Source organism: Bufo bufo, chromosome 1, assembly GCF_905171765.1.
Source record: "Bufo bufo chromosome 1, aBufBuf1.1, whole genome shotgun sequence".
Lineage (NCBI taxonomy): Eukaryota > Metazoa > Chordata > Amphibia > Anura > Bufonidae > Bufo > Bufo bufo.
Genome location: NC_053389.1, coordinates 603,851,496 through 603,867,870, shown reverse-complemented (window position 1 = coordinate 603,867,870; position 16,375 = coordinate 603,851,496). Strand labels below are relative to the sequence as shown.

Sequence of the window (16,375 nt, the reverse complement as noted above, 5' to 3'; positions counted from 1 at the left end):
CAATGGGGAACGGATCCGCTTGAAGATTGAGCCATATGGTGTCATCTTCAAGCGGATCCGTCCCCATTGACTTCCATTATAAGTCTGGACGGATCCGCTCGCCTCCGCACGGCCAGGCGGACACCCGAACGCTGCAAGCAGCGTTCAGGTGTCCGCTCACTGAGCGGAGCGGAGGCTGAACGCTGGCAGGCGGATGCATTCTCAGTGGATCCGCCTCCACTGAGAATGCATTGGGGCCAGACGGATGCGTTCGGGGCCGCTCGTGAGCCCCTTCAAACGATGCGCACGAGCGGACACCCGAACGCTAGTGTGAAAGTAGCCTGATTCTGACTTCCTCCACTATTTAGTTTCTGGCAGCTGCCATAAACAGTTTATCATTTAGGGTGTCAGGCGTCAGACCCCCAATGATCTGATATTGATACCTTATCCGGAGGATAGGTCATGAATACCTAAAAGCTGGAATATCCCTTTAAAGCTTATTTTAGAGTATATTCATGTGGAGTGGTAATGGTGCAGCAGAGAGGTTAAAGGGTCACTGAGGTTTCCAAAAAACTTTTCATATATGATAGAGACATATTAGAAGTTTTGATCATTGGTGGACTGAGTGCTAAGACCCCCACCGAGTGTTAGAATGAGGGGAAAGAAGTCATGCTCTCTCTCCTCGCTGCAGGAGACAGGGTCAATAGAAGTCGATGGACCCGTCTCAACTCTGTCCTCTGCAGCAAGGAGAGAGAGCATGCTATGCCAGCACTTCTCTCGTCTCATTCTAGGGATCGGAGGTGATTTACATGCTCAGATCCACATCAATCAAAACTTTTGATATCACATATCAAAAGTATTTTGGAAAACTCAATGACCCTTTAAAAATGTAAAACTCTTGTGCTTACGTTCAGCAGGACAGTCTGAAATAGTCCTATCGAACATATGGTCCGATATATGCGTTTTTTTTTTCCCTATACAACTACCGTATATACTTCTGCACTTTGATTGGTTGCTACGGGGGGTAAGGACAGTTTTACATTAGACAGTTTTATTAATATGAGAAGCACTGTGTTTACTGAAAACCGACAGGGAATTATGAAATGCACTACAACCAGTGTATTTCTTTTTGTGAAGTTATTTCCCTACTTTTGGTGCCCACTTTTTTGAGTCAATTGAGTCAGCTGAATGTTCTAGGTATTACATTTTTTCAGGTTTGTTTTCGCATAGACTTCTCTATAGGAAATAAACTCCTGAATATGAATGTCAAAAATGTGCAACCAAAAAACTCAACCAAAGAAAAAATGTTTGGAAAAATGTGTGAATTTCGTGGTGTTTTGTTCAAATCCCAAAAAAACTACCAAAAAAAGGGTGTGTGAAGGAAGCCTAATGGACATCCAATGCCAAGTCAAGATGCTGTATCTTGTATGTTGTGGTATCAATAAACCTATGTCTGGAGGATCCTCCAATTGTTGATGACAGGAATATGAAGACACATCTGTCAATGTGTACCTGTACTTAAAAAACCTTTGATATGTTATACCAATATATCAAAAGTTTGAACTAGTGGAGCTCCAAGAGCTGAGAGCCCCGCCAAATGTTAAAAGATGAGACAGCACTCACACACGCTCTCATCTCCAAGCAGGAGATGGCCTGGAGATGGCTCATAGACTATCTATTCAGTACATTTTTATCAGAGGGGTTATAGTGTTCTATGTGGGCACTTCTTTCTCCTCATTCTATCCATTTGTGGAGGTCTCAGACCCCATATGATCAAAATCTTTGATATGTGGCTATGACATATCAAATGTTTTTTGAAAGTACAGGGACACTTTAAGGTCTGGATGATAAATCTGGTGTAGGGCTACACAGTTTTAACTGATTCTATACTAACTGTTGATTGACTTAGTATGAGACAGAATTTTACGACAAAGCTGTGGCAGGATTTTGACAGTAGATCTTGCCTATCAGGCTACGTCCCCTTTCCAAAAAACACACTGATAAGTCATGCACCTTGAACTAGGTGCACAGGATTTCCCAAAAACTATTATATGCCAAAAATATGCCACTGAATATTCCTTGGTGTTCCGATAAATGGGATGTGCCACTTGGAGTGATCCCCTACTTGGAGTATGCGTCCTGTGAGTAGAGGATGAGTTTAAAACTTAACACTCTCCTTGACCTCTCCTCTGCCTTCGACGCTGTTGACCAATCCCTTCTGTTGCAAACTCTCTCATCTCTTGGCATCACTGGCCTGGCCCTCTTCTGGATCACATCATACCTCACAGACCGTACGTTTAGCGTCTCCCACTCCTGCACCACCTCCTCGTCTCATTCCCTCTCTGTTGGTGTCCCGCAAGGCTCTGTCCTAGGATCCCTGCTCTTCTCCATCTACACTTTTGGCCTGGGACAGCTCATAGAGTCCCATTGCTTCAGTATCACTCTTATGCTGACGACACACAAATCTACCTCTCTGGTCCAGACATCACCACCTTACTATCAAGAATCCCACAATGTCTATCTTCTATATCATTCTTCTTCGCCTTTCGCTTTCTAAAACTCAACATGGATAAAACAGAATTCATCATCTTTCCCCCATCTTGCTCAACCCCCCCAACAGACCTATCTATCACGATCAATGGCTGCACACTATCCCCGGTCAACCAAGTCCGCTGCCTTGGAGTGACCTTGGATTCTGCCCTTTCCTTCTGACCGCACATCCAAGCCCTTTCCACCACCTGCCGCCTCCAACTCAAAAACATCTCCCGCATCCACGCTTTCCTTAACTTTGAATCTGCGAAAATGCTTGTACATTCCCTCATCATCTCCCGCCTAGACTACTGCAACACTTTCCACTGTGGCCTTCCATCTAGCACTCTCGCACTCCTCCAATCTATCCTCAACTCTGCTGACCGACTAATCCACCTCTCACCCTATTACTCCTCTGCCTCTCCCCTCTGCCAATCCTTTCACTGGCTCCCCATTGCCCAGCGAATTCACTTCAAAGTACTAACAAATACATTAACCTGTCCCCTCCCTACATCTCTGAGCTACTTTCCCGATACATCCCCACACGCACTCTCCGATCCTCAAAAGACCTCGTTCTCTCCTCTCCTCTTATCACCTCTTCCCACAATCGCCTCCAAGATTTCTCCCGTGCATCCCCCATACTCTGGAACTCACTACCCCAATATATCGTTCTCTCACCTACAGTGGAATCCTTAAAAAGAAACGTGAAAACCCACCTCTTCAGACAAGCCTACAACCAGTGACCCTGCTGACTCTATACCGCCATGACCAACTTCACCCGCACCTACTGTGTCCTTCTCCCATACCATGTAGATTGTAAGCCCTCATGGGCAGGGCCCTCTCTCCTTCTGTACCAGTTTGTAACTTGTCTTGTTTATGATTAGTGCAATTGTCTGTATTATGTATGTATACCTCTTCTCATATGTACAGCGCTATGGAATGAATGGCGCTTTAATAATAAATAATAATAATAATAATAATAATAATAAAACAATCCCACAAAGTCAATCATTCAACATGGAGGTGAATAGGTCTGCATTGACTTAATTATGTGTTTAAAGGCTGTAATTAATGCAGCTCACATCATAGAGATTTGTTTTCATTTTGACATTAAAAATATACTCTGCGCTCCTGATTCACAAGTGGTACCCAATAATAATAAAAAAGGTGAGAAATACTTTTATAGGCACTGCTGTGTAATGAAAAGACTGACATAAAACTATGGGGGAAGTTTATCAAATCTGGTGCAAAGTAACATTGACTTAGTTGCCCATAGCAACCAATCAGATTCCACCTTTTATTTCTCAGTGCTCCTTTGGAAAATTAGAGGATCAATCTGATTATGGGCGACTAAGCCAGTTTTTATTTGCACCAGTTTTGCTAAATCTTGCTCTATGTTTTATTATTGTGGAATTCTAACACTATTATCATAATCACAAAAAATAATCTAACTTCCTAGAATAGTAGTTCACTGTATCACTACTATTAAGGGTGTACATTTCTGTCTCTTCTCACCAACTATTGCTTAATCTAAATAACTTTTATTCTAACTGATCTCTTCTTACCGAGCCGCCACCACAGGAGATTTCTTGCCAGGGTCCATTCCCGGGATTGATGGCTCCTCCCCAAGTGACCGTGTGTCCTTGTTTAGCAGCTGAAGTCGAGAACTGATCTCCCCAATTACAGACGGCTTTTCTATTTCCACAGGGCCTCCGTGTGAAAGAGGCCGACTCTCAATTGGATCTCCCCATAGCTTAGATCTTCTCTGAAAGAGGTAGCGCGGACGGCCCGCTGCAAGTTGCTGTTGGGCAATAAGCTCACTGTCCGAGGACTGCTTGAGCAGGGGGTCCCTGAAGGTCACGGTGCCCTTCATCAGCTGAGACTTGAGTTTGGGCTTTGGAGGCACTGGTGGCTTCTCGAGTATAAAAGTTTGACCGTCGGCGTACGAGGTGTAGGTGTCAGTGGGCTCCCCACTCTCTGAGGATAGAGTGGACATGCTGGACACAGTAGAGATGGTGCTTGTGGTTTCCAGATGGTGGTCACTCGAGCTCCTGGTGTCTACTTCCTCCACACCTGAGTCAGTAGCTGACTCTGGATGGGGGAGAGGGGCATCAGAAGGCTTCCCTGAGGGTGGTACACCACTAGCTTGCTTGGAAGATGGCACAGCCAAAGTACCAGGTCGAGACAGTTGGCTGAAGGGGGTGCCAGGTTTGGTGACCAAGACTCCATTGGCAAAAGCATCAGGAGGAGGCAATAGCCCAATTTTTGCTAATTCTTCTCTTGTTTCCTCATCACTTGAGGACAGCATGGCTGGTGGCAGATTGTTAGCCCCAAAAGGCTCCACTTCCTCTTCTGAGCTTCCCTGACCAAGAGTTTTATCAGAAGAAGAGCTTGAAGGAGCCTTCTCTTCAGTGTCTTGTAGCTGTGTGGTCTCTTGCTGGTCAGTGGTAGCTGGTGCCTCCTGCTCTTTGTCTTCTGTCCCATTGCTGGTAGCATGCACCATTATAAGCCCTGCTGTTTTCTGCTGAGAGGTGTCCACAATACTTAGAATCATAGGTTTCCTTTCCTCCACCCTACTCTCAGGTCGTTCTGGACTTTTCTCAGCACGACCCTCTCCATCTCTTCTTAATGGAACACTCCACTGGCCTTTCACAGACGCCCTAGAAGGGCTATATATGGGTGATGCTGACCCTTCTATCTCCATTCCCACCTCTCCCTCTTTGGTTTGAATTTCCAGAAAGAGTGGAGGAGCTCTATCAGAATCTGGGCTCCTTACTGGAGTAGGTGTCCTTGGTGGAGGAGGAGAGGGTGCCTGGGAAGAAAACGCACGTTCTCTTGCGGCCAGCGCAAGTGCAAGAGGTGAATTTGGATCAAGGGGCTTACCAGTAAGAGGGTGGATGAATGTAGAATGAGGACTGCTGTACATCAAAGACTTAAGTGAAGAACCTGGAGAAGGTAGGAGGACATCACGACTCCCTAACAATCGCTCATCAACAGAGCGAGAGGGTTGCAGAGAGGGGAGGTCTGGAGAAGGTGGTGTACCCTCCAATGCTCCGACCGAGAGAAAGACTGTGGATTTTCGCTTCTCATCCAGCCGTCGCTCACGTTCCTTCATTACTCCAGCAAGTGCTGTTACAAAAGGACTACCTAATGGATCGTGGTGTGCACTTCCTAACTCCATCATACTCTGTCGTGGACTGCGTCGAGATGGTGAGGGATCCCGTGAATAACCCCCAGCCATGGCTAAAGCAGCTCGTTCCTGTGCATCTTCCACTTGAAGCTGCTTCACAAGGGGACTCTTTTTGTGTTGCGACTTCATTGGTGCAAACAAACCCATATTGGCATAGGGATTGTCCACAGCTCGACTTCTTCTTTTCAATTTTTCTGGAGGTGTTGGGGATGGACCAGGTCGGGGAATACTTGTAGGTTCTACAGGCAAGTGAGATGTGTCTTGAAGAATGATCATGGAACGAGCACGCTTCTGCCGATCGGGAGGAGGGAGGGCACGATCCATGCTTAACAGCTCTGCAGATCCCATTCCATGTGGAAGCCCATGGAGTCTGGCTTCATAACCTGGTTTAAAGCTGGAATGCACTGTATCATATCCCCTACCAGGAGGAGGAGGTGGAGAAAAAGCTGGGGGTGGCCCAGTGTCAAAGTAATAAGGGGATGGAGGAAGGGGAGCAGATTTCTGTGGAGGTGGTGGAATTACTGGACCTTCCCTTAAAGAATCCTGCATGGAAGTGCTGCGTGGAAATCGTCCATCAAGGAATGAATCTGATAGTTTCTCATCTTCACCTAAAGACAGATACAAAATTACAGCCTAAGTTGACACAGTAGAAGGCAATTCTTCAATTAGAAAATAATAAATAATAACTTTGATGGTGCTATGGGGAATATTCCTATACAATAATACACAATCTAGTACAAATGTGGCCACCATTCAGTCTGCAGATGGTGTTGCCAGATAGTACACAGTCCTCTAAACACTACCTTCAGTCAGTTCACAGTCTACTGTACACACTACCATCAGTCAGCTCACAGTCACCTGTAAACACTACCGCCAATCTGTACACAGTCTGCTGTAAACACTACTGCCGGTCAGCTCACAGTAATATAAACACTACCGTCAATCTGTACACAGTCTGTTGTAAACACTAATGCCGGTCAGTACACAGTCACCTGTAAACACTACGATCAGTCAGCTCACAGTCACCTGTAAACACTACCGCCAATCGGTACACAATCTGCTGTACATACTATAGCCGGTCAGCTCACAGTTACCTGTAAACACTACCGTCAATCTGTACACAGTCTGCTGTAAACACTACTGCTGTTCAGTACACAGTCACCTGTAAACACTACCATCAGTCAGCTCACAGTCACCTGTAAAAACTACTGCCAATCTGTACACAGTCTGCTGTAAACACTATTGCCGGTCAGCTCACAGTTACCTGTAAACACTACCGTCAATCTGTACACAGTCTGCTGTAAACACTACTGGCAGTGAGCTCACAGTCTACTGTAAACACTACCGCCAGTCAGTGAACAGTCTATTGTAAACACTACCGCCAGTCAGTAAACAGTCTACTGTAAACACTACCACCAGTCAGTGAACAGTCTACTGTAAACACTACCGCCAGTCAGTGAACAGTCTACTGTAAACACTACCACCAGTCAGTGAACAGTCTACTGTAAACACTACCGCCAGTCAGTGAACAGTCTACTGTAAACACTACCACCCGTCAGTGAACAGTCTACTGTAAACACTACCGCCAGTCAGTGAACAGTCTACTGTAAACACTACCACCAGTCAGTGAACAGTCTACTGTAAACACTACCGCCAGTCAGTGAACAGTCTACTGTAAACACTTCCACCAGTCAGTGAACAGTCTACTGTAAACACTACCGCCAGTCAGTGAACAGTCTACTGTAAACACTTCCACCAGTCAGTGAACAGTCTACTGTAAACACTACCGCCAGTCAGTGAACAGTCTACTGTAAACACTTCCACCAGTCAGTGAACAGTCTACTGTAAACACTACCGCCAGTCAGTGAACAGTCTACTGTAAACACTACCGCCAGTCAGTGAACAGTCTACTGTAAACACTACCGCCAGTCAGTGAACAGTCTACTGTAAACACTACCGCCAGTCAGTGAACAATCTACTGTAAACACTATGGCCAGTCAGTGAACAGTCTACTATAAACACTATGGGCAGTCAGTGAACAGTCTACTGTAAACACTACCGCCAGTCAGTGAACAATCTACTGTAAACACTATGGCCAGTCAGTGAACAATCTACTGTAAACACTAGGGCCAGTCAGTGAACAGTCTACTATAAACACTATGGGCAGTCAGTGAACAGTCTACTATAAACACTACTGCCAGTCAGTGAACAGTCTACTGTAAACACTACCGCCAGTCAGTGAACAATCTACTGTAAACACTACCGCCAGTCAGTGAACAGTCTACTGTAAACACTATGGCCAGTCAGTGAACAGTCTACTGTAAACACTACCGCCAGTCAGTGAACAATCTACTGTAAACACTACCACCAGTCAGTGAACAGTCTACTGTAAACACTACCGCCAGTCAGTGAACAGTCTACTGTAAACACTACCGCCAGTCAGTGAACAATCTACTGTAAACACTATGGCCAGTCAGTGAACAGTCTACTGTAAACACTACCACCAGTCAGTGAACAGTCTACTGTAAACACTACCGCCAGTCAGTGAACAGTCTACTGTAAACACTACCACCAGTCAGTGAACAGTCTACTGTAAACACTACCGCCAGTCAGTGAACAGTCTACTGTAAACACTACCGCCAGTCAGTGAACAGTCTATTGTAATCACTACCACCAGTCAGTGAACAATCTACTGTAAACACTACCACCAGTCAGTGAACAGTCTACTGTAAACACTACCGCCAGTCAGTGAACAATCTACTGTAAACACTACCACCAGTCAGTGAACAGTCCACTGTAAACACTACCACCAGTCAGTGAACAGTCTAGTGTAAACACTACCGCCAGTCAGTGAACAGTCTACTGTAAACACTACCGCCAGTCAGTGAACAGTCTACTGTAAACACTACCACCAGTCAGTGAACAATCTACTGTAAACACTACCACCAGTCAGTGAACAGTCCACTGTAAACACTACCGCCAGTCAGTGAACAGTCTACTGTAAACACTATGGCCAGTCAGTGAACAGTCCACTGTAAACACTATGGCCAGTCAGTGAACAGTCCACTGTAAACACTACCGCCAGTCAGTGAACAGTCTACTGTAAACACTACCACCAGTCAGTGAACAGTCTACTGTAAACACTACCGCCAGTCAGTGAACAGTCTACTGTAAACACTACCGCCAGTCAGTGAACAGTCTACTGTAAACACTACCACCAGTCAGTGAACAGTCAACTGTAAACACTATGGCCAGTCAGTGAACAGTCCACTGTAAACACTACCGCCAGTCAGTGAACAGTCTACTGTAAACACTACCACCAGTCAGTGAACAGTCTACTATAAACACTACCGCCAGTCAGTGAACAGTCTATTGTAAACACTACCGCCAGTCAGTGAACAGTCTACTGTAAACACTTCCACCAGTCAGTGAACAGTCTACTATAAACACTACCGCCAGTCAGTGAACAGTCTACTGTAAACACTACCGCCAGTCAGTGAACAGTCTACTGTAAACACTACCGCCAGTCAGTGAACAGTCCACTGAAAACACTACCGCCAGTCAGTGAACAGTCAACTGTAAACACTATGGCCAGTCAGTGAACAGTCCACTGTAAACACTACCGCCAGTCAGTGAACAGTCTACTGTAAACACTACCACCAGTCAGTGAACAGTCTACTATAAACACTACCGCCAGTCAGTGAACAGTCTATTGTAAACACTACCGCCAGTCAGTGAACAGTCTACTGTAAACACTTCCACCAGTCAGTGAACAGTCTACTATAAACACTACCGCCAGTCAGTGAACAGTCTACTGTAAACACTACCGCCAGTCAGTGAACAGTCTACTGTAAACACTACCACCAGTCAGTGAACAGTCAACTGTAAACACTATGGCCAGTCAGTGAACAGTCCACTGTAAACACTACCGCCAGTCAGTGAACAGTCTACTGTAAACACTACCACCAGTCAGTGAACAGTCTACTATAAACACTACCGCCAGTCAGTGAACAGTCTATTGTAAACACTACCGCCAGTCAGTGAACAGTCTACTGTAAACACTTCCACCAGTCAGTGAACAGTCTACTATAAACACTACCGCCAGTCAGTGAACAGTCTACTGTAAACACTACCGCCAGTCAGTGAACAGTCTACTGTAAACACTACCGCCAGTCAGTGAACAGTCCACTGAAAACACTACCGCCAGTCAGTGAACAGTCAACTGTAAACACTATGGCCAGTCAGTGAACAGTCCACTGTAAACACTACCGCCAGTCAGTGAACAGTCTACTGTAAACACTACCACCAGTCAGTGAACAGTCTACTATAAACACTACCGCCAGTCAGTGAACAGTCTATTGTAAACACTACCGCCAGTCAGTGAACAGTCTACTGTAAACACTTCCACCAGTCAGTGAACAGTCTACTATAAACACTACCGCCAGTCAGTGAACAGTCTACTGTAAACACTACCGCCAGTCAGTGAACAGTCTACTGTAAACACTACCGCCAGTCAGTGAACAGTCCACTGAAAACACTACCGCCAGTCAGTGAACAGTCTATTGTAAACCCTGACATTATTTAGTCCATAATCCAGTGTAAAAGCTGCTGCAGGTAAATTCAAATTCCACCATAAATGCTGCTGCCAGTCAGTCCACAGTCTAGTGACACAGAGGATGATGATTGCAGCATTATATATGTTAAATGGCCAGATGAAAGTTTTATCTGATCTCAGTTGTTGCTGCAGGATGGGGGCAATCCCCGCCACCCCTGTGAGTGATTGAGCAGACAAAACTTCTGTGTCCCTTCCATCATGGCACAGCAAATGTATGGTGTTCTGTGCTGGCTCTAAGTGTCATATTTATGGTGATAGGTAATGAAGATTTATGGATAGAACAGTTTTTGGACATGACTGCGGCAATATCTAGCTAATAAAGAGCAGAGTGCCACAAACAAAGCATAGAAACATGAGCCAGGAAGGGATGCTAGATAGCCAGTCTGTCAAAAACAAACACTATGGCTCATGAAGAGTTATGCTTTACTTTTCTTGCTTTACTAGCAAAGTCATCTGTAGCATGTCTAGCCCATTACCAAACCCCTCTATCAACCAACCCTTCAAATTGTATAAACCTAATAAAGAGCTGTGTAAGGGAGATTCCCCCCATCCCTCAACATTTGTATCATACCCCTACTCATAATAATCTTACTGAGTCTTACTGAGTCTGACTTTAATTTTGAGCAAAGACAAGCTTTAACTTACCTACAGACTTAGTCCGAGACATACCATGGTGGAGTGAAATGTGAGGTTTTTCGCTATGGAAGTGAGAAATTGCATGTGAAGAAATCCCTTGTCTTTCTAGCAGCGACTACAATAGACGAATAGGAGAAAAAAACAGAACATGAACAGACGGAGAACTTAAAATCAATATATATGTGGGAGAGCTTGTAGTCAGTATGAAGCAGTGTGCAGTGTATTAGGTTAGGATGCTGTTTGATCTTACACTTATCTCGGCTGGAGTGATGCGCCTGCTGGTTGGTCGCTGTTTTACCGTAGCGGCTCTTGAGTCAGCCTCGGCAATCTCTGGTCTCATGGAGGGATCAGAAGCCACCAATATCTCATCCAATCGTTCTGGAAGTGATAAACTAGTTTATTATTCAATACAGTTATCAGTACATGTCAATTATGCATAGTGAGAGCATGCAGTTTAGACTTTTATACTGTTATGGGAAAATAATAATAATAATCAGACATTACATTTCATCTAAATAATCATAAATAATAATTATATGGTCAAACTCATCTGTCTGTGGAGATCAAGTATCACGTGAAATGCTTTATTTCTCCATCATAGTAGCATAGAAGAAAGGGCAGTGTATATCTATCTATCTATCTATCTATCTATATATATATATATATATATATATATATATATATAATGCCACATTGACACACCCGTTAGCACAGAAAAGGTAGGGTGTGTGCAAAAATGTACATTGAACAAGACAACAGGAAAGAATATAAGATGAAAATTTGTTAAAAATTGGAGATATATAATAAAAAGTGGATCATCACCATGTACAGGTAAAGGTATGGCCTTAAGTACTTTACCCACACAGTCCCAGGCTGTTTGCAGGGATTCTTACACCAATAGACTGCTATATCCTACTACCTACACCAGGGTTTCTCAACCCGCAGTACGAGCATTCCCAAGAGCATATCAAACAGAAAGAAGATGCACTTTTAATATATAATTCAAGAACAGAGCATGTCAAAGTGAAATCTTTTAATATAAAACCTATCTCTTAAAATATTTAAAACATAAAGGGTATGATGAATGCACAACTCATCTGCGTCAGATAGGAAGTAAATGTTAAGCTAAATTCATTCAAGATGTGGAGCACTTAGCAATCGTTTCCTGACGGTACTATCGTAGAAAATATGCATCTTCTATATGTAAGCCTGTGGCACTCTACTAGTTAAATGCACTGTCATACTACTGCATTGTCACACTTCCACTGTCATTCTCTTCAATGTCATAGGATCCGGACATTTGGCCTGAAAACCTTCATAGACCAGCAGGTGGTAGAGTCTCCTCTGCCAGTGTCCATACCTTGCTGGTTATACCATATGACCAATGCCTGTATAGTACAGATCTAGCAGTGGGTCAGTGCGTTCATCTGTCAGTGTAACAAGTCGGTGTGTTAAGCCTGTGTATTAACGGGCCTGCTACATCAGTATACACTAGTTACACAGCATTCTTCACCTTCTAACACCCAGATATGCCTTACAATGTAACATTCCTAATGACACTTCTTTTTAAAATCTACATTCAATCTAAGGAGTGGCTAATAACCACCAGATTAATCACTGCAGCTTGGTGGTCTTATCATTCATGTGACGTGACAAGTTTAGCGTTCTGCCACCTTTGCCCCCCATCTTACCTAGTTCTTCCAGCTCAGCTGTCATGGACTTGGACCGCAGGGTAAGAGTGGTGCTTGGCGCCCTCTTTGGAGGTGGGGGAGCTGGAAGAAAAAGAGAAGTGACCTTACATGTCTTATCCAGCAGGCGGCGAGGGTCTGGAAGGAACCGCCGTTTTTCTACAACCATCTCCTCATATTCCCGAGACGAGGGGTCGCAGCGAGCTAGCAGTTTCCCAACCCTGCGTCTTGACTTCATTCTGGAAGCCTACTGCTGAGACCCCTGGCACAGCCATACGGGTGTAGCAGAGGCACTGCGGCCGCCTAAGACTTCTGCACTAGCCAGTAACAGCTTTGTGGAGTGCAGGTTTACTGCGTCGCGGGCGGCAGATCCACCTGTCGGCTCAATACTGACGACAGCCTGGTGTTCTCTAGATATAACACACGTCTCAGCTTTCTATCCGGCTCTCCTTCCTCTCTCACGTTATTCTACAACTTCTGTTTCTTTCTTAATCTTCCGCAGACTATCCTCTTCATCTTCCTCTTTTTAGTCATTCCTCTCCTCTGTCTCTCTCCCTCCCTCTATCCTGAATGCACTGGGATCCAGTTAGCAGTTCTTGCTGCGTTTCCATGGTAACTCTCGCTTCACGCTTCAGATGGAGGGAGGGAGGGAGAGAGACAGGCTACGCCACAAAGAGACACTGATACTTAAAGACCTCGTACTATCTCCAGACAAAAAGCCTTTTGCTATCCAGATGGAGAGAGAAACTCCATTGCGCGGAGAAAAAAAATGAAAATATGTTTTCCAGAAATGAGAAAAAAACTGTAGGAAATATTAAAATGATTATTAATATATTCAGATATCCCCCAAAAATTACCCATAAAAAACCTAACCCAAATTAGACAGCTCCATAAGATTTGGCACATGTCATATCAGATAGACAGATAGATAGATATGATATATAGAGCTAATAAATAGATATGATATATAGAGATAATAGATAGATATATAGAGATAATAGATAGATATGATATATAGAGATAATAGATAGATATATAGAGATGATAGATAGATATGATATATAGAGATAATAGATAGATATACAGATCCGGTACTATCCGGTACTTCCCTGGATCAGACTGATAATGAACCTAGTGATCTGGTTGCTATGGCTGCTCATTTACAACATTTTACATATTTGTCTTTTACATTTGGAAAGGTTTTGGTGAGACCCAGTAAATGGCTCTATAGGGTGTTGGCATGTTAGGGTTTCAGTATGTAACGTTGGTTCTTTTACTATGACAACCTGGTATCACTGTACAGCCAGAAGGGCGACCAGCAGATCACCACAGGTCAAGCTTCAGGAAGTGGGGAAAACTCCATCAACCCACCATTCCCCCCTGCAGGGGAAATGTAGTATTATGTGTCAGACATAAAACTGAATGGACAACCATCAACAACGCAGATGTATACTTATATATACAAGTGTGGCCACTGTCATCTTATGCTGAGAACGGAGCAGTTTGATTTGAAACGTCGCTGCTCTGTTTGGTGAGTAAAGTTTACATTTTGCTGCTAAAGGAGAAATGCAAACTGGACTGTAATAAGTACCTGGAGACTGGAACCGCGGGGCGCTGGTTGGATAAAGCCTTTGAACTGTTTCTAAATATATTTTGGATGCAGTTCTGTCCATTCATTTGGTATCTATCTATCTATCTGTCCATCCATCTATTCTGTCTGTATGTCCGTCTATCTACCTTTAAAAACAAACCCGATTTTTGATAACCACTTCAATACAGTATGTAGAAAAAAAATCATTATTGGTAGACTTTACGATAGGATAATAACACAAAATCAAGTATGTAGCTGGTGCAAATGCAGACAATTTTAATAACAATATGGGCGGTGTTGTTTTTTTGGCAGAAAAAACTGTACAGTCGTGGCCAAAAGTTTTGAGAATGACATAAATATTGGAAATTGGAAAAGTTGCTGCTTAAGTTTTTATAATAGCAATTTGTATATACTCCAGAATGTTATGAAGAGTAATCAGATGAATTGCATAGTCCTTCTTTGCCATGAAAATTAACTTAATCCCAAAAAAACCTTTCCACTGCATTTCATTGCTGTCATTAAAGGACCTGCTGAGATCATTTCAGTAATCGTCTTGTTAACTCAGGTGAGAATGTTGACGAGCACAAGGCTGGAGATCATTATGTCAGGCTGATTGGGTTAAAATGGCAGACTTGACATGTTAAAAGGAGGGAGATGCTTGAAATCATTGTTCTTCCATTGTTAACCATGGTGACCTGCAAAGAAACACGTGCAGCCATCATTGCGTTGCATAAAAATGGCTTCACAGGCAAGGATATTGTGGCTACTAAGATTGCACCTCAATCAACAATTTATAGGATCATCAAGAACTTCAAGGAAAGAGGTTAAATTCTTGATAGGAAGGCTTCAGGGCGTCCAAGAAAGTCCAGCAAGCGCCAGGATCGTCTCCTAAAGAGGATTCAGCTGCGGGATCGGAGTGCCACCAGTGCAGAGCTTGCTCAGGAATGGCAGCAGGCAGGTGTGAGCGCATCTGCACGCACAGTGAGGCGAAGACTTTTGGAAGATGACCTGGTGTCAAGAAGGGCAGCAAAGAAGCCACTTCTCTCCAAAAAAAACATCAGGGACAGATTGATCTTCTGCAGAAAGTATGGTGAATGGACTGCTGAGGACTGGGGCAAAGTCATATTCTCAGATTAAGCCTCTTTCCGATTGTTTGGGGCATCTGGAAAAAGCCTTGTCCGGAGAAGAAAAGGTGAGCGCTACCATCAGTCCTGTGTCATGACAACAGTAAAGCATCCTGAGACCATTCATGTGTGGGGTTGCTTCTCATCCAAGGGAGTGGGCTCACTCACAATTTTGCCCAAAAACACAGCCATGAATAAAGAATGGTACCAAAACACCCTCCAACAGCAACTTCTTCCAACAATCCAACAAGAGTTTGGTGAAGAACAATGCATTTTCCAGCAAGATGGAGCACCGTGCCATAAGGCAAAAGTGATAACTAAGTGGCTCGGGGACCAAAACGTTGACATTTTGGGTCCATGGCCTGGAAACTCCCCAGATCTTAATCCCATTGAGAACTTGTGGTCAATCCTCAAGAGGCGGGTGGACAAACAAAAACCCACTAATTCTGACAAACTCTAAGAAGTGATTATGAAAGAATGGGTTGCTATCAGTCAGGAATTGGCCCAGAAGTTGATTGAGAGCATGCCCAGTCGAATTGCAGAGGTCCTGAAAAAGAAGGGCCAACACTGCAAATACTGACTCTTTGCATAAATGTCATATAATTGTCGATAAAAGCCTTTGAAATGTATGAAGTGCGTGTAATTATATTTCACTACATCACAGAAACAACTGAAACAAAGATCTAAAAGCAGTTTAGCAGCAAACTTTGTGAAAACTAATATTTGTGTCATTCTCAAAACTTTTGGCCACGACTGTACATATACTACTCACAAAAAGGTACGGATATTTGACTTTCTGGTGAAATTTATGGAAAACGTAAAAAGTTTACTCTACAATGATATTATAGCATTAAAGTAGGGCATTTAAGTAGAAGCACGCAATGGTGATTTCCTCTTCTCAAACTATTAAAACAAAAGCAAACACCAGTGGTGGGTATACCCCCATAAAAATGTCAATGTCTCAATAACTTGTCATGTGGCCTTAAGCATCAATTACAGCTTGACAACGACGTCTCATGCTGT

General features: G+C 43.8%; 1 protein-coding gene across 10 annotated transcripts in view; it reads right to left on the bottom strand.

The window, feature by feature from the left end:
* SHANK3 (SH3 and multiple ankyrin repeat domains 3) overlaps positions 1-16,375 on the bottom strand; it is a 448,201-nt gene that overhangs the window by 18,606 nt on the left and 413,220 nt on the right. For all 10 annotated transcript variants that reach the window (XM_040413566.1, XM_040413565.1, XM_040413567.1 and 7 more), the window contains 4 exons: positions 12,641-12,721; positions 11,200-11,327; positions 10,959-11,064; positions 4,074-6,306 (listed from right to left, as the gene is read on the bottom strand). In XM_040413566.1, the coding sequence (XP_040269500.1) occupies positions 4,074-6,306; positions 10,959-11,064; positions 11,200-11,327; positions 12,641-12,721 (2,548 nt within the window). The remainder of the gene's footprint in view (positions 1-4,073; positions 6,307-10,958; positions 11,065-11,199; positions 11,328-12,640; positions 12,722-16,375) is intronic.